Raw genomic sequence first — 27,054 nt, forward strand, 5'->3', positions numbered from 1 at the left:
TCCAGCTGCTAGTGGGGCACAGTAAGCAGGAACTACAGGCTGCTTTCCAAAATAGAAGTGTTCATTGTCTACCCTGAACTCCCTGTGAGCCAGGACCACATTATGGGACTGAATGGACAGCAGGGTTAGTCCTCACTGAACAGCCAGCCCCACATAACAACTCAGTTGTCATTCACACCACAAACTCCCTCCAGCTACAAAGGAGTGGCAGAACTACTCAACCAACTACTTGCCTGTCTCAAGATGTGGTGCAATGCTCAAAGGCAGTCTCGTGTGAAAGCCTAACACATTTCTATCCTTTGTTGTCCAAACTTTTTTTTTTTTGTTTTAATAAAGACACCAACCATGAAGATGTGGGAAAGTTTACAGATTGATCTGCCCCCTTTGCATGGAAACTCTGCAGCTGCTAAAGCCCCCCTCCCCATGTCCCAGTGTGCTGCAGAGTGCCTGACTCAAGCTCTGCAGTCACACTTCATAAAAAGTCTTCATGGACTGTACCCAGGCAGTGTCACTGAACTTCCCCTAATACAAACACTTTAAAAATGCCTCTCAGGCTTTTCCTTCCCTCCAGCTCTCACCCCCCAAAAGAAAGTCTTTGGATTTAAAGAATAGTACTTCTTAAGTACAGACCGGTCACTTGTTCACTCAAGTTCCCTGATTGGTTTTGAAGTCATTTCTTCCACTTCTGCCTTGTATCTTTAGTCTTCTTAAATTTCTTCTGTTGCTTGGGTCCTCTTGATGTTTCTAATTTTCTCTTCTTCTCACTGGAAACAGGAAGAAAATCTCTGTTAAAAATACAGGAGATTCCCATCCAGCTGGGAGGTGGTTGTTGTAAAAGGGGAAGGAGAGGGTCCACAAAGAAATGTGGTTGGGAGGAAACACTTCCAACTTCTTGGGTCATTTAAACTGGTGCTAGAGAAAGCATGACCCAGAGCATGATGTAGATTTTCTAGTCTTCAGGTTCTCTAACCCAAATTGAATCCCAGAAGGTCTTGATTTTTAGCTCTTGTCATTGCTTTTCAAGACTTTTAAGTTCTGTGTTCTGAAGGCAATTAATTCATACAGAGCATCTGGAATTTAAGTACCTAGAAAAATTGTTACTGCTGACAGTTTTAAGTAAATAATTTTGTTCCTGCACTAGATTCTGACCAGAGCAAACACGACAGAGCTCTGATTGTTATAAAGCACTGACAAGGCTCTCTCATTCCTGTCAGGCTCCTGGAAACCCACAGCTTCCAGCATTCATGAAAAAGAGCATGAATATACAAAAGGTGAAAATAGAGATCACAGCATTACTGCAGGCACCCTGGGAAGGGGAAATAAGCATGTGGGCAAGTCTCAACTATAAATCCCCAAGGAAAAGATGAGGAAAGACTCCATGCTGGGCAAGGTAAATGAAAAAGATGGATGAAAAGGAAGGAACTGCAGAAATACAGCTCACATTTGAAAGAATTCTTCTTCCCTAAGTCTGGATTTTCTCCAGTGGGCTTATCATAGGCTCCCACCCTGTGTTGGCTCTCAAAGGAAATGGGACAGTTATGGAATGAGTTCTTTCTTTGAAAGTGACCCAAGGGAAAAATAGCACCAAGTTCTGTGCACGATCAGGATCAAGACTTTACCAAGTCAACAGGAACCAGTCCCAGGAAGCCAGTGGGTTCCATGCAGACAGGACTGGGCAGCAACACAGAATTCCCAGCAGCAGTCTCACCGCTGGAGGAACCACCCAGCAGAGCTCTCAGGTGCCCACACCTGATTCCTCCAGGAAAAACTGAGACTCTATCAAGTTCAGTTTATCTGCATTTAACCCTTCAGCTTCCCTTTTAAGAAAGCCAGCAAGAAAGGCCAGAAGCCCCTCTGTGGAGCACTAAAACCTCCTTAACCTTTTCAAACTGACGACGGACGCGTTCTGTCCTGCTTTGCTCAGCACCTCATTCCACTCCTCGTCATCCCCCCGGATAATGTATCTAAGTGAAAAAGGTAAAGGAAAATGTCAGTAAAGTTGCTAGCACAAAGTAAAAAAAAAACCCAAAAAACAACAAACATGAGGTGATTATATTTTAAGGCACACGCTACAAACAAAGCTGTGTCGGCACCCAAACAGAGCAGAATTTGGAAACACACACAGAACTAGGGTGGCCAAGGGTTACAAGAGGTTGTCACGACTCTGTCAGCAGACTCAGTCCAAACTAGGTCAGAAGCAGCCAACAATTGTCCCCATCCAAAGCTGGTCAGCACGGAAAGAAGTTCTCTCAGGAGCCCCTATTGTAGATGCCACAAAACTGTTCTGTGAAAGCCTCCCAGAAGACAAGCAGAGGGCTGAGTGCAGGATATGTTATGAAAGCAAAATATAAGGCCACAAAGGTTATACTTTCCCTATCAGTGGTGTTTACTTCTCCTTTGCCCACCAGATTTCTAAAGATAGACCTTCAACCACTACAGCTTCCACCCTGACAACCACAATCAGATCTATATTCACTGTATCTATTTCTTTACAAAAGCTTGAATGAGACAGTTTTTCCTGCATCAGTCTGGGAAAAAAAACTGAAGAACTGCAGCTTGCTTTTGAAAAGAGAAATGAAGACAACAATTGCTATTCAAATAAGCTCATGTTCTTTGCCCTTGTCTGGGTGTTCAAGTGCCCTGGAAATTACATACAAATTCAACTAGGCAAAGCAGTCATGGAGCACCATGGAGTGGTTGCTCTCTCCATCTCAAGCTCTTCAGGATGTAGAATAGACTGGACTTTGTTCATACCAGTCTGAAAAATACTGGACAAAGCCTTTTCAAATCAAAGAGCTCTGGCTCCTCTATTAGTTTTCTATAACGTGTATTGAAAAGTGTCCAAATGAGATTTTTCTCTCTCTCCTCACGGGGGAGAGAATAGAAATCTATTTCTGAGTGAAAAAAAAACAGAGAATATGGTCTGAGATGACAAACAGGCATGTAACACTATCAGTGCTAAGAAATGGAATTAAAACTTTTAAAGAATTCTAGTTATATTGTTTTCCTAATGTGACTGACTTGCAAGTCACTTCAAATCACACCCATTTTTGTCCTTCCTTCAAAAAAGACAAGCAAAGATTCACAGCAGCTTTTATTCCTTTTCTCAGATTTGAGATGACTCTAGAATATCAGTGTAGTAAACAGGATTTATGAGACAAAAAGTGGGAGGAGGAGAGAGGGCAAGGAGAGAATCAGTGGCCTGTGTAACTCCTGTTGGTCCAAGAAAAGGGACATCTGCTGACACTTAAGGAAATTGCTGGTTCAGCAATTCAGTATCCTAGAAATTTTCCATCTCTACAGCAGGTAAAAGGCATCTGTACACCCTGTAGTTAGTAAGAGAAGCTCTAGTTGGTTGTCCTTTTTCTGTTGGTTTGGGGTTTTGATGTTGGTTTTTTTATTAAAGAGAATATGAAAATGAGCCAGGTACTATTTTCACTTGAGTTCCACCACAGCTAAGCTCAACAGCAGCCAGAGGACCCAGGTATCCTGGTTTAAGGAAACTAATGACTGTTCCTAGAAGCATGGGAAATTGCACAATTAGAAACAGTCCACAGCCAAGCAGCTTGCTTTATTACTATGTATTATAGAACTTATCCATGTAAATATACAGAGCCAGGATCAAGACTGACACAAATACATATAAGAGCTACTGCCATGAATAATTTACCATTTAAGTGACAAAAGAGAACAGAGGTAAAAGAAGAAAGTGCTCAGGAGACATTGGGACAGAGCTGAAAATTTATCCTGATATCAAAGAGATATCAGGGAAAAAACTGGAATCAAGACTCATAGAGATAGATCCTTACTGTGTAAGGTCCATTTCCTTCAGTTTCCCCACTTCTTGCTTGTGTTTTTCTTCAAATTCCTTTGCAGCTTCTTCCTATAACAGGAAAGCACAACAGTTCTAAGTGCAACAGTTACTATGTAGTGCAAGGAAAACACTTTTCCCACTGAAAGAGAAGCACATCCCCTAAAACATATACCAGATGATCCCAAACAGCTCATCTGTTCTACAGAACTGCATTTTTATGCTATTTGTATACATATACTTGGAATATATAACTCCAAGAACATCTTAGTAGTCTCTGTGAAAAATCTATATTGCAGCTTAACAAGGCATGACTGCCAGAATGCAACACAAAGCTGTCAGGTTCTAACTACCATCAAGTGACAGACCTGATGTGGAATTCTTTCCAGCCAAGAAAATTCAGATGACAAGGCTCCTAAACCCAAGGGAACTCCATGAAGTGTTTACATATGTACAAAGAAGAAAGTTCATAATTACCAAATCATCACTTAAAGATTTCAGTGTTGGCTCCATGACTATATCCTTTGTTGCCACCATCTGCTCCTCCACAGCTTTTTCCTGGACTGTGTTGAACAACTGTAAATGAAATAAGCCAACACGTGTAAGACTTGCTAAGGTTTCTTCTAGGTTGTTGCTTTAAAATAAGTAAGAAATACTCTCTGTCCCTGTGAAGTTCTTCTAACCTTGCAAGGATTACCAGGCATGCATCATTCCTGATGCCTGCATTCCATCATACTGAAATAAAAAGCCCAGTATATAAATAAAAAGCCATCCAGCTTTTATAAAAATGATAAAACTAACACCAGTCAGCACTCAGTGTCACTCACGTAAATGTGGAGAACTTGTAGTTTACAACATGCTTTATTAATACTGCATCATTTGATTAACATTAGTATTTTTATTTCCTTCAATACAATGAGAAGGGCCTTATGCTGAGCAAATCACCTTTCCAGTGAACAACCTCTGCCAGACTGCAGCAGCTTTGCTCCCATATCCCAACCCTTGAGAACTAGAGGCCCCAGAATTGGCAAGTAATTGCCAGAAGCTGGAAAATATTCTCTCTGTTTCACCATTTGAGAACTCATCATAGAATGGTGAAGGTTGAAAGGCACCTTAGAGATCATCAGGTTCCAACCTACCTGCTATGAGCAGGGACAACTCCCACCAGACCAGGCCGCACAAGCCTCATCCAACATGGCCTTCAACACCTCCAGGGATGGGGCTTCCACAGCCTCCCTGGGCAACCTGTTCCAGTGCCTTCCTACCCTCATGGTGAAGAATTTCTTCCTGATGTCCAACCTAAATCTCCCCTCTTCCAGTTTAAAACCATTACCCCTTGTCCTATCACTGCCCTCTCTGGTGAAAACCCCCTCCCCAGGTTTCCTGGAGCCCCTTCAGGCACTGGAAGGTGCTCTAAGGAGCCTTCTCTTCTCCAGGCTGAACACCCCAACTCTCTCAGCCTGTCTCCAGAGTAGAGCTGCTCCAGCCCTCTGATCATCTTTGTGGCCCTTCTCTGGACCCTCTCCAACAGCTCCATGTCTTTCCTGTGTTAAGGGCTCCAGAGCTCACTTCATCACAAAGATGAGAAAGAAAACCAGATTCCAAACTTTCCAATTATTTCACTGGACTTCAAGTCTACCTCTAAATGACATTACCTGGTCAAGTTTTTTTTTTTAAGAACAGTTGAGATGTCACCAATGCAGTGGCTCAGGCTCAGCTGGCAACATGGCTGGTGTGCTCAGCATTTTGGTCAGGACATTCAAACTTTAAAACAATCACACAAGCCCTATTGTTTGGGAAAACACTATATAAATCCGTGCCATAAGTACCTGTTTTTTCCACTGGGACTTTCCCATCTTACAAGGATGCTTACAGTCAATTACTGGGGACATGTTAAAGATAAACAGTTTCTAGTGCCAGGCTCAGTGCTGGAACTACCCTTTGGTCCCATACAGCCAAGACAAAGCTCATCATGATGCCATTACCTGGACGACTTTGCGGATGATCCTGTTGAAGAGGCCCATCAACTGACTGCTGGGCAGTTCCACCTCCTTTTCCAGTTGGTCCAGAGATTTATGCTGTAGGCCAATGCCTAGAAAAAGGGCCTGAAGAAATGACAAGTATTTCAGTTTTGGAGGCTTTTAGAGCACATACAAATACACAAAACCCTCTACACTCCCTAGGCAAGGCTCCTCTGGTATGAGCTGAAGCTTTGCTCAGGTACAGGGGAACATCTCTAGATGGTTCTGTAGATAGCAGGTGCCATTCCATACTTGGTAGAGGAATTTTCTCCTGAAGTACAGTTCAAGAGCCAGAAGATATTGAGGGGGTTTTCAGCCATAGCTCACACTGTATTATAAACACATGGAGTGCTCCACTGAACAAACAGCAGAATATGTTCCCTACAAATTTTATTCACAGCAAACACTACAGGTAGAAGAACACTACAAGCAGGAGAAATCATGAAGAGGACTACCAAGCAAAGACCTTTTTTTAAAGATGACATGAAACAGGAAGTTATTCCAAATATACAGACAAAGGAAGGAGAGGTTCCCACAGTGACAACATACCGACTGTGCAGCAGAGAGAGAGATGTCCCCCATCTGGTTAAGAAAAAACATCCTGGCAATGGTGGGAACCATGTCCATGATGAGATGATAGTCCACCATGTTGCGAGAGTACATCTCTAATCTCTTCAGGTCATAGGGGATGAACACTGACTCCAGCTCAGCACGGCTGATGGCTACAAAGACAACAATGTCAAGGCTGTTCTTCATAGCTCTCCAGGATCTCAGTATTTAAGCAGCTCCTTTTCACATCCTTGAGTTGAGGCCAACTGCTATCCCCTAGGTTCTCTTCCCAACACACTTCAGAATTCAGCCCAGTAGGTACAACACTGCTGTTCAGACTGGCTTGGTTATTCAAAGTCTTTCCAGGCAGACATACATCCATATGGAAAACCCTGCAGCTGCCAAAACAGGCCAGGATGTCACCTCAGAGATGCCAGGACTGAAAACAGTGAGAGTTGGGAAACACAGTTTGCCTTTAACTGTCTTACTGGTTTGGCTGCTAAAGAGTTTTGTTCCCTTGTAGCAGCAACCAAAACTCTTTCACCAAGACAGATACTGCATACGCACAAGGCAGATTACCAGGCTCTCCTCCAGAAGACTCTCCTTTGTCAGGCATACTGAGAAAACAGCAATTTACTTTTAAGCCAGAAGTGACTGTTAGAGCTGTCTTGTCTGGCCCCCTTTTCATACTGCCTGTGTGTTTGCCCCAGCAAGTGCTGAACTGAGCCCAATACCATGTAGCTGAACTAAAACCTCTCTCTTAGAAAGACAACGCATCCCAATTTCCAAATTTCTGATGACAACATTCTTCCTAAGATCCTAAGCAAGCTGCTCTGCCTACTGACCCTTGCTGTTTCAAGGCTTCCCTTTTAATTCCATAGTGGATTTGCCATGTGTCAGAAGCCATCCATGTTTTGTTGTGCATTTAGCTGTTATAATCAGGAGCTCTTTAACTTCCGGTTACTTAAAACTTTGATCAAAAAAGAAGGGGGAAACCAAAACAAAACACACCAAAAAACCATCATTGCCTGTTTTCAGTGGCAGAAAACATCCTCTTAATTTTTACTTTGAAATATAAGCATTCTTCTGGATAATAGGAACAAAACACAGCAACTGACCAGGAGTAATTCACGGCACTTCACAAGGAAGATCATATAATGTATCTATTTGAGAACTCTGATTAATAAAAACACAGACTTAAACTGCAACCTAACTGAACACTGTGAGCCTGAGTACTCACGTGGCTGTGGTGGCTGTTTGATATTTTTGTTCTGTAGAATATTCAGTGCCAACGAGGGAGAGAATGTGCTGAACTGGTAGGAAAGCAGAGAAAGGAACCGCCTCCTAAAATCTACAGGACAAGAGGATAAAATAAATTACTCCTGTGGTCCTCTAGAAGAAATATCCCTGAAGATTCTTGTAGTGTTGGCAAAACCAAAGTTACCTTTCCAGAAGGCAGTAAGCCAAGGCTCCTGTTCTGTCTCCTCTTCATTCAGCATCTTCAGCATGATGCAGGAATGCTCACCAGTCAGGTCATTCTATTAAATAAGATGTATTTCCCATCAGCCCCATGAAGCTCTGGCACTTTGTGCTCAGCTGAAGAAGGCAAAGGTCTCTTCTAAATCAACAACTCGTGTATCAACTGCTGCTGATCACCACTGCCTAACGTAAAACCTATGAACTTATAGAATCCGGCAAATCCCAGTGCTGAGGAATTTTGGCTTCTCAAGGTAAGCAGTAGTCACCAGTACTGCAAATTCTGAGTACAGCTTAAGAGCCAGAAAGAAACACAAAAGAAAAACAAACCAATTATTCTCTCCAAAAGTGCTATAAGTGGTAGTGCTCTTTTCTGTAAACACCTTGAAAACCAACAGCAGCCAGTTCAAGGGCCACTTGCATATTTTACCAACAACCACATTAAATAACCCTCAACAACTGCACCTTTGCCCTAATTTTTAAGTGCAAACTACTTAGAAGACCACATTCACAACCCTAAAAATACTCCCTCAGCTAACTACAGGCCCAAAGAACAAAAAGGAACGTAAAACAAACCCCAAATTTAGCCTCAGAAAACCTTCCTGCCCGAATCACATCTCACTGAAGGTAATGGAAGGATACCCAGTGATTTCAATAGGGCTGGATTTCATTCAGAAACAGTAAGCTACTTACTGGTGTCTGCCTCAGATAAACTGGCACAAATCCAGCACGTTTCCAAAACCTGGGGAAAAGGGAAAAGAGGAAATTCACTGAGAATTATGGAGCTGTTGATTCTACAGTAATTCTTGTGGTTAAATGCAACCTATCTACACTACAAGAGCAACTGCTGGAAAGTAGAAAAAAAGTCTGTAAGACAAGACTCCCCACCAGCTTCCTGACAGAAGGAAGTAACAGCAGTCAAACTGACAGAGCTTCTGACCTTTGGGGGTGAAAAACTGTTATTTTGATATCAAAAATGGATAAAAAGACTCAGAGACATGATACAAGAGTTATTGTACGTGATGTGCTTCCAGGACCTCCTTGAAAAACAGGCAAATGGGTTTTGACCACAGACTCCTAAGGGGTAACCCTCGGTTAGGGCTGAGGATTTACAGCTGACTTCAGAGACTCTGCTCCTCTTCAGTGAATGAGGATTTTCCCTGACAACTTCCAGGTTTTAGACAGTCACTGGTGGACCAGAGAGAATCCCAGACTGATTAGCAAAATCCTGCTGGCATCCCTTTCCATCTTCCTGTTCCTTCTTGCATCTTAGTTGTGAACAGTTCCTATAATTTGTTTTTCCCAGTAAAAGCAGGACTGGTATAAAAAGACCTGCTGAGACCAAACATATGGCATCCTGGCCAAAAGAAAGAAGCCAGGCCCCAGTGATGTCACTGGTATAATGTGTTCTATAATTTGCAAAGATTAAGACTATTTCACAATAATAATTCAGTTCTGAAGAAGTATTTAACTTCTTGTTACAGGCTGTTCTTACTTCTCTAGCCTGGAAAACTACGCAATTAAAGCTAGTTAACTTTTTAGAAGGGTCACAGAGAGAACCAAGAAAGGAATGGGTTTGCCCTCAGGAGCTGGAGGAAAAGCTACCCTGAAGGATGCCCTCAGGATCAGCCCTAGTGTATAACAAGAAAAGGTCTTAGAGGAGAAGGGAGCTTGGAGCTGTCTCAGTTTTAGACACCAAGTGAAACACACAGAGATAGAGAGAATATCCAACGGCTACAATATCTGCATTTATATCTATGTATTATTTTTATATATTTAATATAATACATATAATTATATTTTTTCACTGGATGTAATTAGCATATAGGATAATGTCTTACTTGAGTAACCTTGGTGTTAGGCCGTAAGACACCCCCAGATAGTCTAGGTGTTCAGCTCGTCTCTCGCTCAGTTTGAGCAGTAAAGGAGGCAAATCCTTCCGAGGTTTCACCACCTCTTCTAATAAACTAACAGTCTGAAAAAGAAAGTGGAAATGGGTTAGTAGCAATTCTCACAGGAATCTGCAAATTCAACCCTTTATTCTGTATTAAAACTAAAGATGAGTGTTTCTTCCTTACAGAGAGAAATTGTTATTGAGACTTACAGTGAAGAACAGCTTGGCACAACAGAAAAGGCAAAAGATGTACTGAGCTCCCTACCTCACTGCTCACAGTTGTAATTTCTTTGGGCTTTTGAATTGGTTTTTCTTCCAAACATGGGAATTTGCCTTCGTAGTACATCTGCAGTAAAGTCAGAGCTCTGCTGCCATAGCCCATCTGTGAAGTAGGAACAATAAGTAAAAAAGGTTTATCTAGTTTTTAAGACAGGGCAACAATGTTCTCCCCTTACAAACCCATTAACTGCTGGTTCAGACCCCAAGCTTAAAATGCCGAAAACTGGAGCAATTGAAGCATTCTCCCTGTTCTTGAATTCTGCCTGTACAGCCATTCTCATAGTACTACTCTAACTATTCACAGTAACTGAGTTCCAAAATACTTTACCCCCTGGTAGTCTGGATGAACTGCAATGCGAACAACACGCCCACCAGAGAGACCCCCGAAGTCCGGATCTTGGAACTGCACAAGAGACAAAAGTCAATTGAAAGAACACAGGTGAGTACTCTGAAAAGAAGAAACAGTGCTGAAATATATCTTGGCTGTGAGTACACAGCTAAATTGCTCACCTGCTCTGAAATGGTCCAAGGAATAAGATCACCAGAAGCTTTCTTTCCCCTAGAAAGGCTGTTCATGATAGACTGGCGAGAGATCTCTCCCTCCAGGCACACCTGCCAGAAAAGGGAAAAGGCCATTAATGGAGAAAAAGGGTTTTCTCCTGCAGACCCTCCACTACAGCAGAATCAAAATCTACACTCAGTTGCACAGTACTGACATTTCACGTCAACCCTGCTCTGCCACATGAGGAGAAACATGTCTGTGCCAACACACAGGCCCTAGGCCACCAGGAACACCAGGCATGGTAGGAGGAACTAAGTGTGGAGCAACAGAAGAGAAGCCTGAAGAAATTCAAGCACAGAAAGTGCTCTGTGCCTTTTCTGTAGCTCATCAGAAGCAGTATAAAACCATCTCCCACTAATGTTTCTCTTTAATGTCATATGACATTCAAACTAGATGCACCAACACAGGTAATTAAGAGTCTGTGTTCTCAAGGAAGGAAGACTACAGTCAGATACCCAACAGCCAAGGGCTGAAATATTTCTCTGTCTCTAAGCATGTGCATCTGAGGAGTTTGTATTTTTGCAGTCCTACTGCAAATGAAAGGAGTGCTAGAAACATGGGATAAGCTGAGTGAACCAGTGAGCCAGCTCTCCTTGCAGGAAGTTCAAAGTCAAGAAAGGAGGACAAAGTCATTTCTTGAAGGAGCAGCACAGTTCCTTGGCACAAACACCTTGTGCAGACTGGGAGGTCTACGTGGAAGCATCACAACGTACTCATACAACAATTAGTGTTAACAGAAGAGAGAGGGGGCCAAAAACGGCCTTAATATCCTGTTGTAAAGGGCACAGAAGCACAGCCCTAAGCTACCATCTGCTCCTGGGCAGTTCACTGCAGCCACAGCACACTGCTAGTACACGGTCTGCCAGCAGTGCACTGATCCCTGAACAACCCAGTGCACAGCCCCATGCTGCTCCCTCACCTGCACGACAGCAAGTACTTCTGGTAATGAATTCTGGGTGGGTGGAACAGGTGGCAAAAGGCAAAAAAGATGATGGGCAGGTGCATCAGACAGCATCTGGAGGTCATTGGGTGAGTTCTGGAGGGTAAAGACATATCAGAAAGTTGATGAATTATCACATGAGAAGAACTTCAAAGCTCAGTGTCAAATTAGTAGCTGACTTCAAAACAACACTCCATTTTCTCAATCTAGGGTTATTAAGAAACTTGGAACTAGTGAAATAGTGATGGATGAAGAAGCTTGCAGGCCAGTTAACGGCTGTTACACTACCAGACAAGCACTGCTCCCTCCACAAAATTCCTAGCAGAAATGTTGATAGAAGTAGTAGAAGCTTTACCTTGTAGTGTGAAGCCACATAGAGGGCCATCAGTCTCTGCAGGAAAACTTCAGATGCTCTGTGGTAACAAAAAAGTGTGTCTCTATTTACGTAGTATCTAAACAGAGGAGTTAAGGAAACAGCCTCTGTGGAAACAAGAAAAACAAGAGTTCCTTGTTGGTTTAGAAGTAGAACTGTTCCATTAGTTTCAAAAAGCCTCCTTCACCTGAAAGCAACATATTGTGATCAGAGCACAACAACTGAGTAAGGATACAGGTCACAAGTCTCAGGTAGAGGGCAGCCAGAGATAATCCTGGTGATGTTGAGACAGTCCAAACACAGCAGATCATTCAGCCACTTCTCAACTGGGTCACCAGGGGCGTATCTGATCGACTCGTGGAGGGAGACTTCATGCAACGTACGAGCTGCAAACAGATTTCAGAGAAGAACACTGAGTGTTGGAAGTTGCAGCTAGCAAAGAATCCAGTAGGATCTAGTCCAGGATACAATGGAGTACCTGAGGCAAGTTTAGCTGTAGCTGTGGATTTGTTCTCTGCTGTCATGGTGACTTGGGTTTGAGCGCTCTGCTGACGGAGCTGCTGGATGAGCTTCAGAGACAGTGATCGACCAGTGCCCTCATACCTGAAAAAGCAGGAGAGAAAAGCCTGAAGCAAATAACCAAACATCAGTCCTGAGCCATGGGGAAGCTCCAGCACAGAACTAGGTTGCCACCCAGAGCTATTTGCCATTCTCAGGCTTGTGAAGGCCCCAACCATCTGAGTACTGCTGCCTTATGATGTTTTTGAGCACAGGGGACAGGGCAGCCTACCCTGTACCCTTGCTTAGTCCCACCATACTGGAAGGAAGATGTCATTCCCTCTCTCCTCACAGACTGCAGAACCCTGCTTATCTATTTGCTCCTTGTAGTACAGCAGAAGAGGTGCAAGTCAAACACCTAATGAATCCACCATGGAACCAAAGGCAGCAACTTCCAGTACTGACTCTTGGTTGTTTTAAGGAGCAGTTCCATGACAGATCAAGAATTAGCATGACCTGATGTAACAGTGTGTATTAAAAAAATCGTACTGCAGATAAGAAATAATCCACAGGCACTTGCACAACTGCTTTCCCAGGTAGACAGCTGCTGCTCTAGCCTTACCCATTGATTGTAGAAGCCATGAAGACAAGATAAGGGCCCAGCAGGTTTTTCACCAGAGGTAGAGGAATGGCAGCAGCTTCATCAATCACAACAAGTTCAGCTTGACCCAGTTTCACAGAATCAGCAGGGTGTATGTACTGCAAGGAACCAGAGAGGACACTGTCACTGTAAACAGCAGCTTGTCTGGGAATTGAGGAAATGGCAAAGCTGGAAGCCTGAAAAGTGTTTGTTGTCCACCTTCTCCAAGACCATCAAGCCAGAGACTGAGACATGAAAACAAACAGCTGGGAGATGGTTCATGCTACCCTAACAAGGACTGGATCACACACCTTGTTTTGCACATTTCCACACAAATTTCTCTGCAGAGATCATGAAAATAAAGGAAATCTAATCACTAGAAACGTGTGCTCTTCCTTCACTGTTTCTTTCACTTTTCTTTGCTTTTGCTTCAAGAATAAACCCACAAGCAGTTACCAAGGGAGCTTTGTAACCTACAGGTGACTCAAAATAAGGTATTTTACGAAAGTCACTCACCAGAAAAAAAGGTCTGCCTTACAGCAAAATCTATCAGGACAGTTACAAATTCCATAAAATGAACATGCTTAAAATCAGAACAACTACAGATCTGGTAAATCCAACAGTTAAGAACATAGAGTAGAATGGGAAGAATGGAAAAGAGGTCCATTACCTGAATGGTCTGTCTGTGCTCCTTGAACACATTCACTCTGACAACAGCCTTGTTAAACTCTGGATTTAACGACTGAACAATTTCATAGTCCAGGTGTTCCTGAAAGAAAACATTGTTCAACAAGATAAACAAGCCAAGATCTAAGGAAAACATTGTTTAACATCATGGAAATAAGTTCACTATATGTACATTGTTATTTCAGGTTCCAGTTAAAAACTCGTAACAAAGGCTTTAAAGGCCCAAGAACTGAGAACTTGGTTTATTTATGTTAAAAACTATTTCACAAAGAAACTGATTTTCTCAACTTAAAAACAGAGAAGGAAACATAACTGTACTAGGATTCCTTTTTGCAGAACATTACTAAAAAGGCTGGTAGCTAATATATGTAAACTAAATTCACAGATGAGATGCAAACCCCTTCCTAAACAAAGATGCTGTGAAAGAATTGTGAAACACTCTGCTCTCCTTACCTGGTACTGCAGGGCATCAAAGCCTTTAAATATGAACTCAAAGAGAGTGTGAAGGTTATCAGGACTTGGAGATGTGACAAAGATATTGGAGTAACTGCAAAAGAAAAACCAAACAAGAGTTTAACTCTTTTTCTAACAAATTTTACATATGCATACTAAGAAGAATGTTGTATTTACATGAGGGGTTGATTTTACCAACTAACCAAAATACAGCAGATTCCTTTAGACAGTTATCTCAATTTTTTATGCATGATTATTTTGATTTTTAAAGATACTCTTATTATTATGAGTACCTCATTATTATGAGTATTATAAAATACCTCTAGTATCAGTGTATGTAGCAATCAAAAGATCTAAGAAGAGTAAAAAAAGGAGGGATGCAGGACAGGAAATTATATTCAGATCCTGATCATCTTTTTTGTTTTTTGTTTTTAAACTCCTGGGTGCAAATAAAGGCTAGGAGGTGGGGGGTGGGGTTTAGCTCACCCAAAAGCTACTGCTCCAGCAATTGCCAATCCCAAAGCAGCAGATTTTCCACGTCCCCTGGCTGCTGTCAATGCCACAGTGCTCCGGAGAGTCTTCTCAGAAATGGCTTCAATGAATTTCAGGACTGCTTTTGCCTGACGGTCAGAAAAGAACAGAAAACAAAAATCAGTTGTGTTTAAATTGCTCCTAGCATTATTCAAGACTTAACAACAGTACATGGCTTCTTTCCTAGAATGGGAAGAAGAAAGACCAGATGGGAGAGCTGAAGCTGAATAATATGACAAATAACACGCAAGAAGTGGTAATCTTGACCCATTGAGCTCCTGACACAGATCAACGATCAGTACAGCAATCCTTAATGACTGCCTCCTGGCCACAGACCACAGAGTATGTTCAGCAAGGTGGGAAGAGGAGGAAGACAAACATATCTGGGCAGTGAGAAGGGATCCAGCAGTGCACAGCTCTGAGAGCCACCAGACTGAATGCAGCTTCTCAGCAAACACTCCAAAACATCTGCACTAGCCAGAGATTCTCAAATTGGAGTTAAAAAAAGTGTAAGGGAAGCAGGAATAGGGGCATAATAAAACTTCATACAGATTTTCTACTCCTATTCAGATCTAAACTGAACAGAAGCCTCAGGTAAATTTCCTGCTTATTTCAAGCCCTTGGAGTTCATCAACTTGATAATGTGGACTTGTCCAGATCTGCTTGTCTCCATTCTAGTCCTTCCACTTTCTGTTAACTTCATGCAGAAAATCACTGATACTGTTGTTGAGCTACCCTGTCCAATCAGTTTTTAAGGAAATGTTCCAAGACCACACCCACCAATGTTCACTCAGATTTGATCACATGCGAGATGAGACACAGACATCATAACCTAAGGTGACCTGTCACACTTGAACCCCACACCAACCTGATCCAGGGTTTTACAGCCATCCACCAAAACGCCTACAGGCTGTGTATCCTGCAAGCTCTCCTTCAGTTCTTTCAGCTCCAAGTCCTGTGGCCGGAGGCTGTCTTCCTGTAAAAACAGGATTTACCACAACAGGATTAGTAAAGGACACTTTGGCACAATTATACGTTTCTGATGTCTTCTGAGATCTTTTATCAGGCAGAGAAAGGCATCTAAAAGGAACTGTTACCACAGGTTGAATATATTCCCTAGAAACAGAAAAATTTAAATGGACAGACATTTAACACTTAAATTTGAATGCATCTTCAGGAGAATGGTTAGACCAGAGATGGGTATCCTGACTTCCCCAAGCTTCGAGAAAAAAAGGAAAGGATTTTTCAGGACATAAAACCTGGAGAATGGCATTGCTAGGAAGAAGAAACCATGGACACATTTTCTGAAGAATTACTTTTCAGACTATTCCAAAATTTTGTGATCTTTGTTATACCTGTAATATGAGGTGTACATAGTGCCATGTAGGGGAAAAACCTACTGCAGCAGCAATAGATCAGTTTTCAAACTAACACCACAATTTTCAAAGCCAAACAAAAACCCTGGACACAAAGGCAATCTGTTTTAAATAGCAATTCATTCTGATTTTCCCAATTGTTCCTTAAAATTCCAAAGGCATCAGTCTGTCCATCCAATAGATAAGCATTTGTGCTACTGTAAATACTGTTATAATGCTAAGGGGGGTTGGTTTGGTTTTGGTTTTTAAAATCAGGGCTCTCTTAAAATGTTTTTGCCATCTCTGAAAGAACCTCTGTTGGTTTTTCTTAGGCCATGCAAAACAGTGCAAAAGCTTAAAGATTTTTGCCTAAAACTGCTTCAATTCTTCTTCAGTCTACAACTGAAAGTGATAATAAGATACATTTCTAACAATGTGAGCTTTATATCTGACTTGTCTTCAGCAAGTTTCCAGAGATGTGGCATGTCTACTCCAAAAGTTAAACAACCACCACAGCTTCTAGGTATGAGGTGTCTCCTGAGCTTGTAATACCCTAATTTCCAAAGCATTTTCCCACCCTCCAGCCCTTCGAAGGTCTTTTTATTTGTTTCATCCCAAGTGCCCACTAGCTTGATACCTCTCTATGCACTTCTGAAACAGTTACCACAGCAATTAAGATCCACCTTGCTCAGCTAAACAGCAAGGCAGCAAAATTAATAAATATAGGGAAAAAAAACCAAACAACTATGACAGAAAATACCTAAGGAGGAAAGAAAAGACAGTTTCACATGCTTCACCCAGACTAGGTAAAATTTTTGCAGAGCAGTCTACTTCCCATCTGCAAGACCAATATTTGATATAAATCAAGGTGAAAGGAAAGCTTCCTCTTTTAAAGCCTTTAACATAACATGGTCAACTCAGCCCAGCCTCTCCCAAGGAAAAGAGGCTGATGTTGCTCACTGACCTGTGACTGTGGTGCGACAGGTGTGATGTTTGCAACGTGACTGGAGATGGGCAAGATATTCAGCTGGTCATCAATCACGATGCAATTCTTGCATGAGGCCAGAGACAGAATGAACCTGAGCAGTCAAGCAAAGGCAACTCTAAAAACACTTGCCACACAATTGCATTTTGGTACTTAATTTAAACTCTTTTCTAAACCCAGACACAGGATTTACAGCTACTTATAACTGAGCTATGACGTGTTTACGCAACTGGCAGTGTGACTCTTGGCATAAAATCAGGAACATCTATACAAAGCAGGTCTCAGCTTACCAGGATTTCTCCAAAGAAAGACACGAAAGACAATCCTCCAAGAGAGCATTTAAGCAGGAGGCAGCAGCATAAAAGTGTAAGATGTGAATCCACAGCAACTGTGACATGCATTGACCCCCAGAGACTGCAAGCCGTGCTGGCTTACTCAGCCTTCTGATTTCTGACATCACACCTGCATGCTGAACAAGTTGTGCAGTTTCCCTATGGCCAGAGCTGGGCTCACTCACTAAGAGCTGCTTATTAAACTCAACAAAAGCAGAAAAAAACACATTTACAAGACACTTGTAAAATCAGAGAGAATACTACACACAAAGAAGTCTTATGTTTTGCAGTAGTGCAGTAAGTATGCAACCTATGTGCATCTGGAACGTGTGTTTCTACAGAGCTTTCAAGAAAGGGATTCAGAACAGTTTACCTGCCTATTTGCATATATCCCTTGTAACACATGTCAAAATGTTGTATCCAACTGCTTCAACAAAAAGCAGTATTCATTTCCAGAATAATGCATGAAAACTGCACCGAAGCAGCCAAGAAGCCCTATTCCAATAAAAATCTATAGGATGCTTTCCAAATATGAATAGACAACGTTGTTCCAGATGCTTTTCTTGGATAAGCAGCCTAGATCCTTCACACTCTTAACACCTTACCTCTCATTAAACCGTCCTACCACGTCCTGGTGTGCCTCTGTTCTGTATCGAGAGTGCACATCCTGAAACACAAAGTCAATCTTCAGTCCAAGTGACATCTACAAGGTTGTTACTCATGGGACAATCCAACTTCTTTTCCACTCTTGTGGATCACAGTCTCCCCTTCCATCAACACCCAGACAGGATTCTGATTTTCTGTTTGTTGTGAAACACCACACATTTTTCCAGTTCATGGTTAAAAATGTACTTTTCCCACTAATACTTCTCACAATGGTCTTACTTACTCTTGCCTGACTTAAAGGTCAACCCTGCCAGGTACAGAACATTTCAGACACCTCCTAAGAGGTGCTAAGAAAAAATAATCTATCCCTTTAACTTGTGAACTGGCATTTTTACTAATGGAAACAGTTCTTGCTCTAGGGGTAAGTACACTCAGTGTGAATAGGTCATATATAATAGGTCATATATATAGGTCATATATAGAAATATACAGTAGCTGTCAAGCTGATTTCACCTAGGGACAAACCACTCAAATGGCCTATTTTTTACTTAAATATTCTGTTATATGGGCAGAATGTGTTTCATGACTTGTGAAACAAAACAACACAGTTACACTTGTGAACAGGTGTTTCTTCCTTGTAACCTCACAGCATTTCAAGACACAAAGGCTGGCTGCTCAAAGATAAGACACATTCCATCACAGATGAATGAAGTAGCAGGAAAGATGATGAAAGAAAGACAACAGCCCATAACAAAAGCAAGACTTAGCATCACCAGGATATACCCACTTATATAAAACAGACACGTTATATTGAACATACCATGGTCATTGTGTAGAGCTGTTTCAGTGAGTTCATGGTTCTCAGGAGAATCACCACAAGTCCACCCCCTTCTACTGTTTCAACAGTTCTAGCTAGCAGGTTTGGAGTCAAGGCTTCAAAATCCTAATAAATAAATAAAACTTCAAAGTTGCCTGGAACTCATCAGTGTAAACAGCACCTACTAAAAGGAGCAGAAAATCTAAAAACATTCTTTCTGAAAGCTTAATTCACACTTAACATTTGCCTTAACCAATGCCATGATCAATACTACCAACAAGGCTATCCCACCTTCATAACATTTGTAAAAGACACCTAAGGCCATTGTAACTGAAATAACAGAAGCAATAAATACTGTTGCTGCAGCATTTAACCTGAAAGCAATGTCCTCTTTAAGTCAAAAGTGTAACTCCTTACCTGAAGAACACACATGCCAAAAGTGTTCCCAAGAATCTTGTGAGTTTCATTGTAGTAGCAGTAGCGAATGTTTGTGGCTGCAATGAATAACTCAAAAGGATCATCCTCCTTTATGTTTAAAGTTCCACTTTTAATCTTCTTCTGTAGTTGCCTCATCCTCTTCTTCCGGTGGCTGGAGAACAAAATTACACCTAAGTTTTCTCAGGAAAAGGTTTGAGAAAAGTGCATTCAGAGCTAGGTTCAAGTCTAACTGGAAGCCAGAGCTCAGCCTCCCAGGAAAAAAATCTTGGACCACAATTGTTGCTTTCACAATATGTCCCCAGGTGCCTTCAGCCCAAAGTGGTGGGTATCACACAGAACCAGCTGTTTCTCAAAGAAACTGCTTGGTTGGAGTCACACAGCTTCAGGTGTGCAGACTGTCAGTACAGCCTAAGAATCAACATTTTAAACACGTTTCCAAAATGAAACCATTCTAATGCTTGATCTCCATCCAGTCCTCAATATTTCTGAGGCTAAAAAGCTGAGGAATTAAAAGTTGGGGCCTTCTGAGGTTAAAAAGGAGAGTAATTGGTCCAGAACAGCAGATTTAGCAGTAGAGCTACAGAAAGAAAGCAGAAGAACCTACTGCTGGTGTCAGCTATATTACAGAAGTCAAATTTTAGTTCTGGAAGACCAAGCTTCCTGTAGCTCCTCCAAGAACTAACCTCGTGTCTCTTTACAACTGAATGACACAACCTATGCACAGCAGGCCAGAGTGTTTGCTTCACACAAAGCAGCCACCATAGCATAAGACACAAGAGGTATCTTACCTGCTAAAGCCCAGCTCCTTTTTGTAACACCACAGGACAGAGGGTCTGGCCCTTACAGTTGCCTTAGACAACATGTGATGAAGTATAACCACCTGCCAAGACACAGAAACGTTCATGAACAACCATACTCACAAGTTAACACCGAAGAGCAAAATATTTTTCTATACTTGATTTTACAGCTGTGTTTCCTACCAAACATCCTTGTGTGAAACTGACATGTTGTCAAGGTTACACTCCTTTTGACACAGACCTGTGTGCCTGTGCCTTTTCCAGGGCTGCATGACATTGAAGACATGCAATGACACCTATCATTCCCTTAGCACTCTTCTTTGGCAGAACTGCTAATAATTACACAAACTCTGGGTGATTATTGCAGGCTAATTATAGAATCATAGAATGGTTTGGGTTGGAAGCAACCTTAAGGATTATCTAGTTCCAACCCCCCTGAATGGAAAAGGACACCTCCCACCAGCCCAGGTTGCAGGTTTTTCAGAGCCCCATCCAACCTGCCCTTCAACACTTCCGGGGATGGGGCAGCCACAACTTCCCTGGGCAACCTGTTCCAGTGTCTCACCACCCTTACACTGAAGAATTTCCTTCTAATGTCTCACCTAAATCTCCCCTCCTCCAGTTTTGATCCATTACCTCTTGCCCTCTGACTACAAGCCTTTGAGAAAAGTCCTTCCCCAGCTTTCCTGGAGCCCCTTCAGGCACTGGAAGGGTGCTATGAGATCCCTGTGGAGCCTTCTCTTCTCCAGGCTGAACACCCCAGCTCTCTCAGCCTGTCTCCAGAGCAGAGCTGCTCCAGGCCTCGGATCATCTTTGTGGCCTCCTCTGGACTCTCTCCAAGAGCTCCATGTCCTTCTTATGTTAGGGGCTCCAGAATTGCACACAGTACTCTAGGTGGGGTCTCACAAGAGCTGAGTAAAGGGGAAGAATCACCTCACTGGCACTGCTGGCTATGCTTATTTTGATGCAGCCCAGGACACAGGTAGTTTCTGGGCTCCAGTGCATGGTGCTGGCTCATGTTGAGCTTCTCATCCACCATCACGCCCAAGTCCTTCTCCTCCAGAGTGTACTCAATCTGTTCTCTACCCAGCCTGTATTTGTGCTTGGGATTGCCCCGACCCAGGTGCAGGACCTTGCACTTGATTGAACTTCATGCAGTTTGCACAAGCCCACTTCTCAAGCCTGTCAAGGTCCCTCTGGATGACACCCTCCTTCTCCAGCACCTTGACCTCACCACACACTTTGGTGTCGCTGGCAAACCTGCTCTGCCTGCTGGTATTTGTCCCTTAGTACAGGTTTCACACAGCGCATTTCACGCTTCTACAAGTCATCAATACTTGGTTTTGAATTTCAATTGTCTAGCAGGCTTGGCAACCCACCTCCCTGCCACACAGCCTGCTCTTCCAGTCACCACATCCACACGCTGCTTCGGAACCCACCTCATCACTGAAAATACTGAACACAGACAGGCTCAGGATATGTCCCCCCCAAAAACCCCTCACCCCTCCACTTTAGCAGTAAATTAACGACAGCTTTCTTCTACTGCCACACGATCGACTCGTTTTCCAAGGTTTTTTTGTAACTAGCTTGTTTTACTTTCCTCAGGGACCAGCTGGATCGACTTATCCTAAAATACTGGCTTTGTAGCGCTGCTCTTGCCCTTCTCACTAAAAAACCACAAGTCTAGAGTGTCTGAGAAACCGGTGTCGGGGTTAACTTCTTTCACACGAGGTTTCCAGACAGACCCAGCCCAGGTTGCGGTGACACGGGACCCGGCGCCCGCAGCATCGCTCGAGGGCAAAGCCCGCAACAGCTCACAGCGCAGCGGGGAGGGGGAAAGAAGCCCCTGCTAGCCAGAAAAGTGATGTTTTTTTGTTTGTTTTTTTTTTTTTTAATTTGTTTTGCTGCAGCTTAAAAAAAAAAAAACAAACCCCACACAGTCCGGTGTGCCCGTGCTCACTCCCCCTCAACACTCACGACTTTTCCACGCGGGAGATGCCGGAGGACACAGGCCTCCCGACCCCCCCCCCCCCCCCGACCCCGTTCCCTCAGGCCGGCTGAGCCATCGCTCTGCCTCCTCTCACGCTTCCTCCGCTCCGGAATAACCCGCTCCCGGGGTGGGGATGACAAGACCGAAGCCTGGCTTCAACACCAGCCCCCCCCCCCCCCTCCCCGCTCCCTCCCGCCCCGGCCGCGGGGGGGGGGAAGCGCGTCACCTGGTCCTTGCCGCGGTCGCCCACCACCACGAAGAGGCCCCGCTGCCGCTCCGCCACGCCGTTCTCGATCAGCACCCGCAGGCGGTTGTCCACTTTCCGGCGCTGCATGGCTGCGGGGCGCTGGGGGGGGGATCCCCCCGCAGTTCCCGGGGTTCCCGCTCCCTTCCCCTCAGGAGGCGGCGGCGACCCCGGCGCGCGACAACCCCACGCGGGCGGGAGGGCGGGCGGGAGCGGGCCCGGGAGCGCGCGCGCGGCGCCGCAGGACCCCGGCGGGCTGCCCGCGCCGTTCGCCTGCGCGGCCAGTAAACTGATCTATTTTTTGTTTTTTTTAAATAAAGCTGGCGTTCCACGTAATCATGTCTCAGGGGGAGTTGAGGAAACCAACCAACCAACCAACCCAACCCCACAAACCCCACGCAGCGATCAGAGGCTCGAGACGCCGTTTACAGCGGGGTTCAGCCTTCCCTGGTTTCCCGGCGGCCGCGTTCCCGGAGGAATCTCCTCCCGCTCCGCCGCGCGGGTTTGTCTGAGGCGGAGGAGCCTCCAGCCGCTGGGCAGAAACGCTCTCGTGCTCAGCAGGGAAGGGTGAGGAAGCTCCTGCCCCTTCTTGTGAGGTGAAGGTGGAGGGAAGAGACGTCTGAGGCCTGGGAGACCTGGCCCCAGCAGCGCCGAGGCCTCGGCTGAGAGTGGTGCTGAGAACGGCTTAAAGAATGAGGATTCTCCTTCCTGGAAAAGCAGAGGAGTTTTGGAAGCTACCTTTAACATTACTGCCCTGTGAGCAGCCGCCCTCCAAAAACCCAGACGCAGCGACAGGGTCTGGAACTTCAGTGGCTTCTGTGGAATCGACTGAAAAAGGGAGAAACCAAAGCTCTCAGGCAACACACGAGTTTTACTGCTTTAAATCCTTGCTCTAAGGAAGTCTTGCTTGCTAAATCCGGCCCTGCAGTTGGAGGAAACCGAGTCCCTAATGATTTTATGAAGCTAGTCTGTGGATGAACATCAGGGACATGCTCTGTGCCCCCGGATATGTTGAGAGAGGGGGGGAAAATGGGCATTTGGATAACATGTTCTCCTGGAAACATGAAAGAGCACAGACAGAAAAATAACATCCTTTAGGACACATTATCATCTGATACTAAATGATGAAATCCCAAGAAATATCAGGAACCTTGCTTCTCCATATTCAAGCTCTGCAGTTTAATAAAACCACAGCTGCTTGGAAGACTTCTGTACAAAATCCTAAGTTGCACAACCGTGGAGCTGCAACAGTAGAAGAATTTATCAATCTGAATTGGTTTACTTATAGTTTTCAGAAACACTTATTCTCAAACTGGCAAGCAAAACTATTCCTAATAACCTTTCAATAGCAAAGTGGAGCCAAGCCATTTGCATAGATAGATTTATTCTTAACTTTTAATACTGCCAAAAAAGAAGGAAAAAAAAAAAAAGGTTCTGAACTTAAACATGTGAACAATGAAGTATTTAAAACCAGGCAACATCATGGGGAAAATGTGTTTATTGCCACTGGATGTATTTTGGGGTAAGTTGTAAAATATAGCAAAAATGTGATAAAATTATTAGATTAGAAATCATAAAAGCTCTAGAACAATGTTTTTTTTGAGAAGGTGAACCCAGGTAAACCCAGTTACTGAAGCAAAACCACCAAAGAAACACAAGTGTAGCAAGACAATTCCTTAAGGTATAGGTAAAATATTTGCTAAAAGGGAAGGACATAGAACATTTAAATAGATTTATTTTTCAAGTGTTTACATAAGCCATGGACCAATGTGTTTTAAACGTTGAGTTAAAGAACTGCAAAGATATATATACAGGTATGTTTAAGGCCATCAGAAACTTGAAATCTGACAATTAACTAAAAGGTAATTCTGAAGACTAATTTTTTTACGGTAGATGCATGACTAGAATTTATTCTAAAATGGAGTAGCTTCAAAAAAGGAAATACATTTTCATTTAAAAGAAGTCTAATGGACAACTACTAAAATTAACCTTGGTAAGAAAATTTCAGATGTACCTTTGATCCAATATTGGGGTATCTGAGCACGTTTCATGGAAAGGAGAAATTGGCCACCTTAGTTGGAACTGAGCTAGTTACACCCATCTGACTGATTAATGAACATTAAAAAGTGTGTGTGTGGAACAGAACCTAGCTTTTAAACTAATGGGTTAATAATTGCAGCAAGAGCTGACACAGATCAATTTAATTCAGAACAAAATGTCAAGTTAGGCTGAAGTTTTCCTCATTCAGGTCTCTAAAACATTGCTCAAATTGGCTTTAGGATGTGGATTTTGGAAGAAATTTCCTTCACTCCATTAAGGCTAGATAGACCTACACAGCCACAAAGAATTTTAATTGCATTATATTAAAAAAAATAAGAAAAGTTAATAGAAGGTTCATAGACTAGCACCTCTTCCCTTAGTTACACCCTTTAGAAAATTACTTTCTCACCAGAGACTGCCACAACACACCAAAAATTCAGTGACATCTCGTTCCTGTAGAAATAGAGGCAGAAATCCGAGATGCTGCTTTAAAATTCTCATCTCTGGAGGTCAGGGACTGTCTTTCACATGGAGGAAGAGACATTCAGTTTCTTTACAGACTACTGAAGCACATGCCTTCTCTCCTTTTCATGTTAGATGACTTGAATGCAACATCAAATCCTAGACAGCCAGGTGTCGTGGGCTTCTCAAAAGCAGGGAACCTTTCCTCTTGGGAAATTTTATCTACAAACAGTATTTGCAAACTGGGTAGTCTGAAGGACCTTCCCCATCTCCTCCCCTCTGGAAAAACAAATTGGCCTAAGAGAAATACACTAGAATGGAAACCATTATCCTTCTTTGTGACTATCAGGTACGACAATCTGATGTTAAATAAGGGAGCATTTCCCCAAAGCTAATGTCAAAACTCCTTCTGTTCAGGTCCTGCCACTGACTGCAAGACAGCCAAGATCAATGTGACAACACTCAGATGCTGATGAAACAGACCAAGAAATTTTAACATTTTGTCACTCAGAGAAAATCAGAAGGAAACTACACAATCTTGCAATGTTTGAGTTTCCACTCAAGTTCCAACCAGCCCAGGCTTAAGTAAGAAATAAATCTAATTTCAAACAGTAATTTATTGTTCAGGATTATTTCCTGTGTGCTCTTCAGATGAGGCACTGGTTTTTCAGTCAATCAGCAGTGAAGAACACCTACTCACTCCAGTTGTGGAGCTTAGTGGTGCCAGCTTAAGCAATTGAAAACCCCTCTATTCCCATCCACATTCAATGCAGAGGGAACAAAGTAGGAACAGGCAAGTAGATCTGAAAGACTAAGATACACAGCCTATTTCATACAGTTGCAAACCTCAACTCAGCTTCAAATTCGTACCCTCAATTCTCCTAACACTTCACATACACTTTAATCAAGAACAGTTTCTCATGAGCAAGAGGGATGATACTTGTTTTTCAAGATGTGACTTGCAGCCTCTTTAATGGGGCTGGTTAATGAGCCACATTCTCATGTCCCTTTGTATCCACAGGAGACTTGGAAGAAAACTGAATACAGCACAAATTCTGTTTACTGAGCCCAAACACCTGGATCATAGATGTGCATTTATAATGAATGGTTCTTGCAAAGAGGTGGTGAAAATGAACTACTCAGCTTAGACAATGCCAGGATTAAAAAGAGATGGAAAGCCAAGCTTTTTCTGATTAATTCATTTATATCTTACTCTGCTGGACCACAAAAGTTTTCATCTGTTTTCTTTTAAATCATACAAGGTTTAACCACTTTTTCAGTATAATTTACCATCTTTTCAGTATTTGTCTGGAGGAAAGCCTTTCCAGTAATTTTGCTGTCTCCAGAACAGTTACTCAATGGCTATTTGGGGGAAAGAAGGAAACTCAATCCATTCTCCAAAGACAGGGATGAAGGTAACCTGTAACTCAAAAGAATGTGCCTAACAAGATCAGCAGGACATTTTGAGAAGACATATTTTCAAGTTCTGTAAGAGTTAGGGAGTCCCAGCAGAATACATTAACTGGTGATTAACAAGAAGTCAGCATTACTCGTCCAGCTACTCTGGATGATGTTATGCTTTGGAGATTGCTATACACAAAAGACAGTATCATGGAAAGAAAACAAGAGTTAAGTGAAGTCTGAAACTCCCTCCGCAGCAAAACCCAGAAGTTGTATTGGTGCCATGTTCTTAAAAAGGCAGCCTGTACACAAGAACACAGAAGTAAAAGGTAGGACAACACTGACTTCACATATCAGGTAATAGCACACGATTTCGAAGTTAAATATTTAAGCTGTAGGATGTCTAGGAAGGATCCAACTTTCCCAGACACAGCAACAGTAGGTAGAAGCATCTGGAAACTCCAGTGATTTGTAAATTATTTCCTCAAGAACCCCTGTATTACAGCCAAGAGGAAGTCAGTGAAGCTAGAAGCTTGTTCTCAAACACACACCATTATGTTACCACAGCCTAGCAACATTAATGAGGCCCCTGCCAAAATAAGACTATTCCCCTTGGAGCAGCTGCCCATGCAAGAAGGCAGTCACACCTGGTTTGTTATGTTCCCCGAAGACCCATTCACAGAAGAATCAAGTAAAACCACCAAAGAGTGCAACTGATGTGTATACACATAGGCTCAGAAATAGCACTTTGCTACAGCCACTCACGCTTTCCAACCACGTCCATCAGGCCCAAGTTCCCCTAAAACAGCAGCTAACTAAAACAAATACAGCTCCCCCAACTCTGAAGGGCTCTGAACAGAACCAGCCTAGGAC

At 43.0% G+C, this 27,054-nt stretch overlaps 1 protein-coding gene across 2 annotated transcripts; it reads right to left on the bottom strand.

The window, feature by feature from the left end:
* Nucleotides 1–297: 297 nt before the first annotated feature.
* On the bottom strand, nt 298–22,476 carry NAT10 (N-acetyltransferase 10). Of its 2 annotated transcripts, XM_051620788.1 has the most exons (28): nt 22,261–22,476; nt 20,036–20,127; nt 19,227–19,398; nt 18,813–18,935; nt 17,992–18,053; nt 17,034–17,148; nt 15,583–15,690; nt 14,670–14,803; nt 14,184–14,277; nt 13,714–13,812; nt 13,026–13,162; nt 12,384–12,508; nt 12,141–12,291; nt 11,888–11,984; nt 11,512–11,628; nt 10,541–10,642; nt 10,359–10,433; nt 10,017–10,133; nt 9,699–9,832; nt 8,551–8,599; nt 7,826–7,919; nt 7,622–7,732; nt 6,382–6,554; nt 5,797–5,916; nt 4,289–4,387; nt 3,810–3,883; nt 1,881–1,964; nt 298–764 (listed from the first exon to the last, which is right to left on the bottom strand). In XM_051620788.1, the coding sequence occupies exons 1-28, from the start codon at nt 22,366–22,368 to the stop codon at nt 671–673; spliced, it is 3,060 nt and encodes a 1,019-aa protein (XP_051476748.1). In that variant the 5' UTR covers nt 22,369–22,476; the 3' UTR covers nt 298–670. The 2 variants fall into 2 exon arrangements, with proteins under 2 accessions (XP_051476748.1, XP_051476749.1); XM_051620789.1 differs by lacking the exons at nt 17,034–17,148; nt 17,992–18,053.
* Between the last annotated feature and the right edge of the window lie 4,578 nt (nt 22,477–27,054).

The sequence above is a fragment of the Apus apus genome, chromosome 5 (assembly GCF_020740795.1).
Source record: "Apus apus isolate bApuApu2 chromosome 5, bApuApu2.pri.cur, whole genome shotgun sequence".
In the NCBI taxonomy this organism is placed as follows: Eukaryota; Metazoa; Chordata; class Aves; order Apodiformes; family Apodidae; genus Apus; species Apus apus.

Excerpts from the sequence above, each read along its gene's own strand:
- NAT10 (XM_051620788.1), bottom strand. The coding sequence starts at position 22,368 with ATGCAGCGCCGGAAAGTGGACAACCGCCTGCGGGTGCTGATCGAGAAC. Across the intron at positions 14,804-15,582 it reads GCTGTAAAACCCTGGATCAG|GCAAAAGCAGTCCTGAAATT; the intron begins GTTGGTGTGGGG and ends TCTGACCGTCAG. Across the intron at positions 8,600-9,698 it reads CTAACACCAAGGTTACTCAA|GTTTTGGAAACGTGCTGGAT; the intron begins GTAAGACATTAT and ends CCTTTTCCCCAG.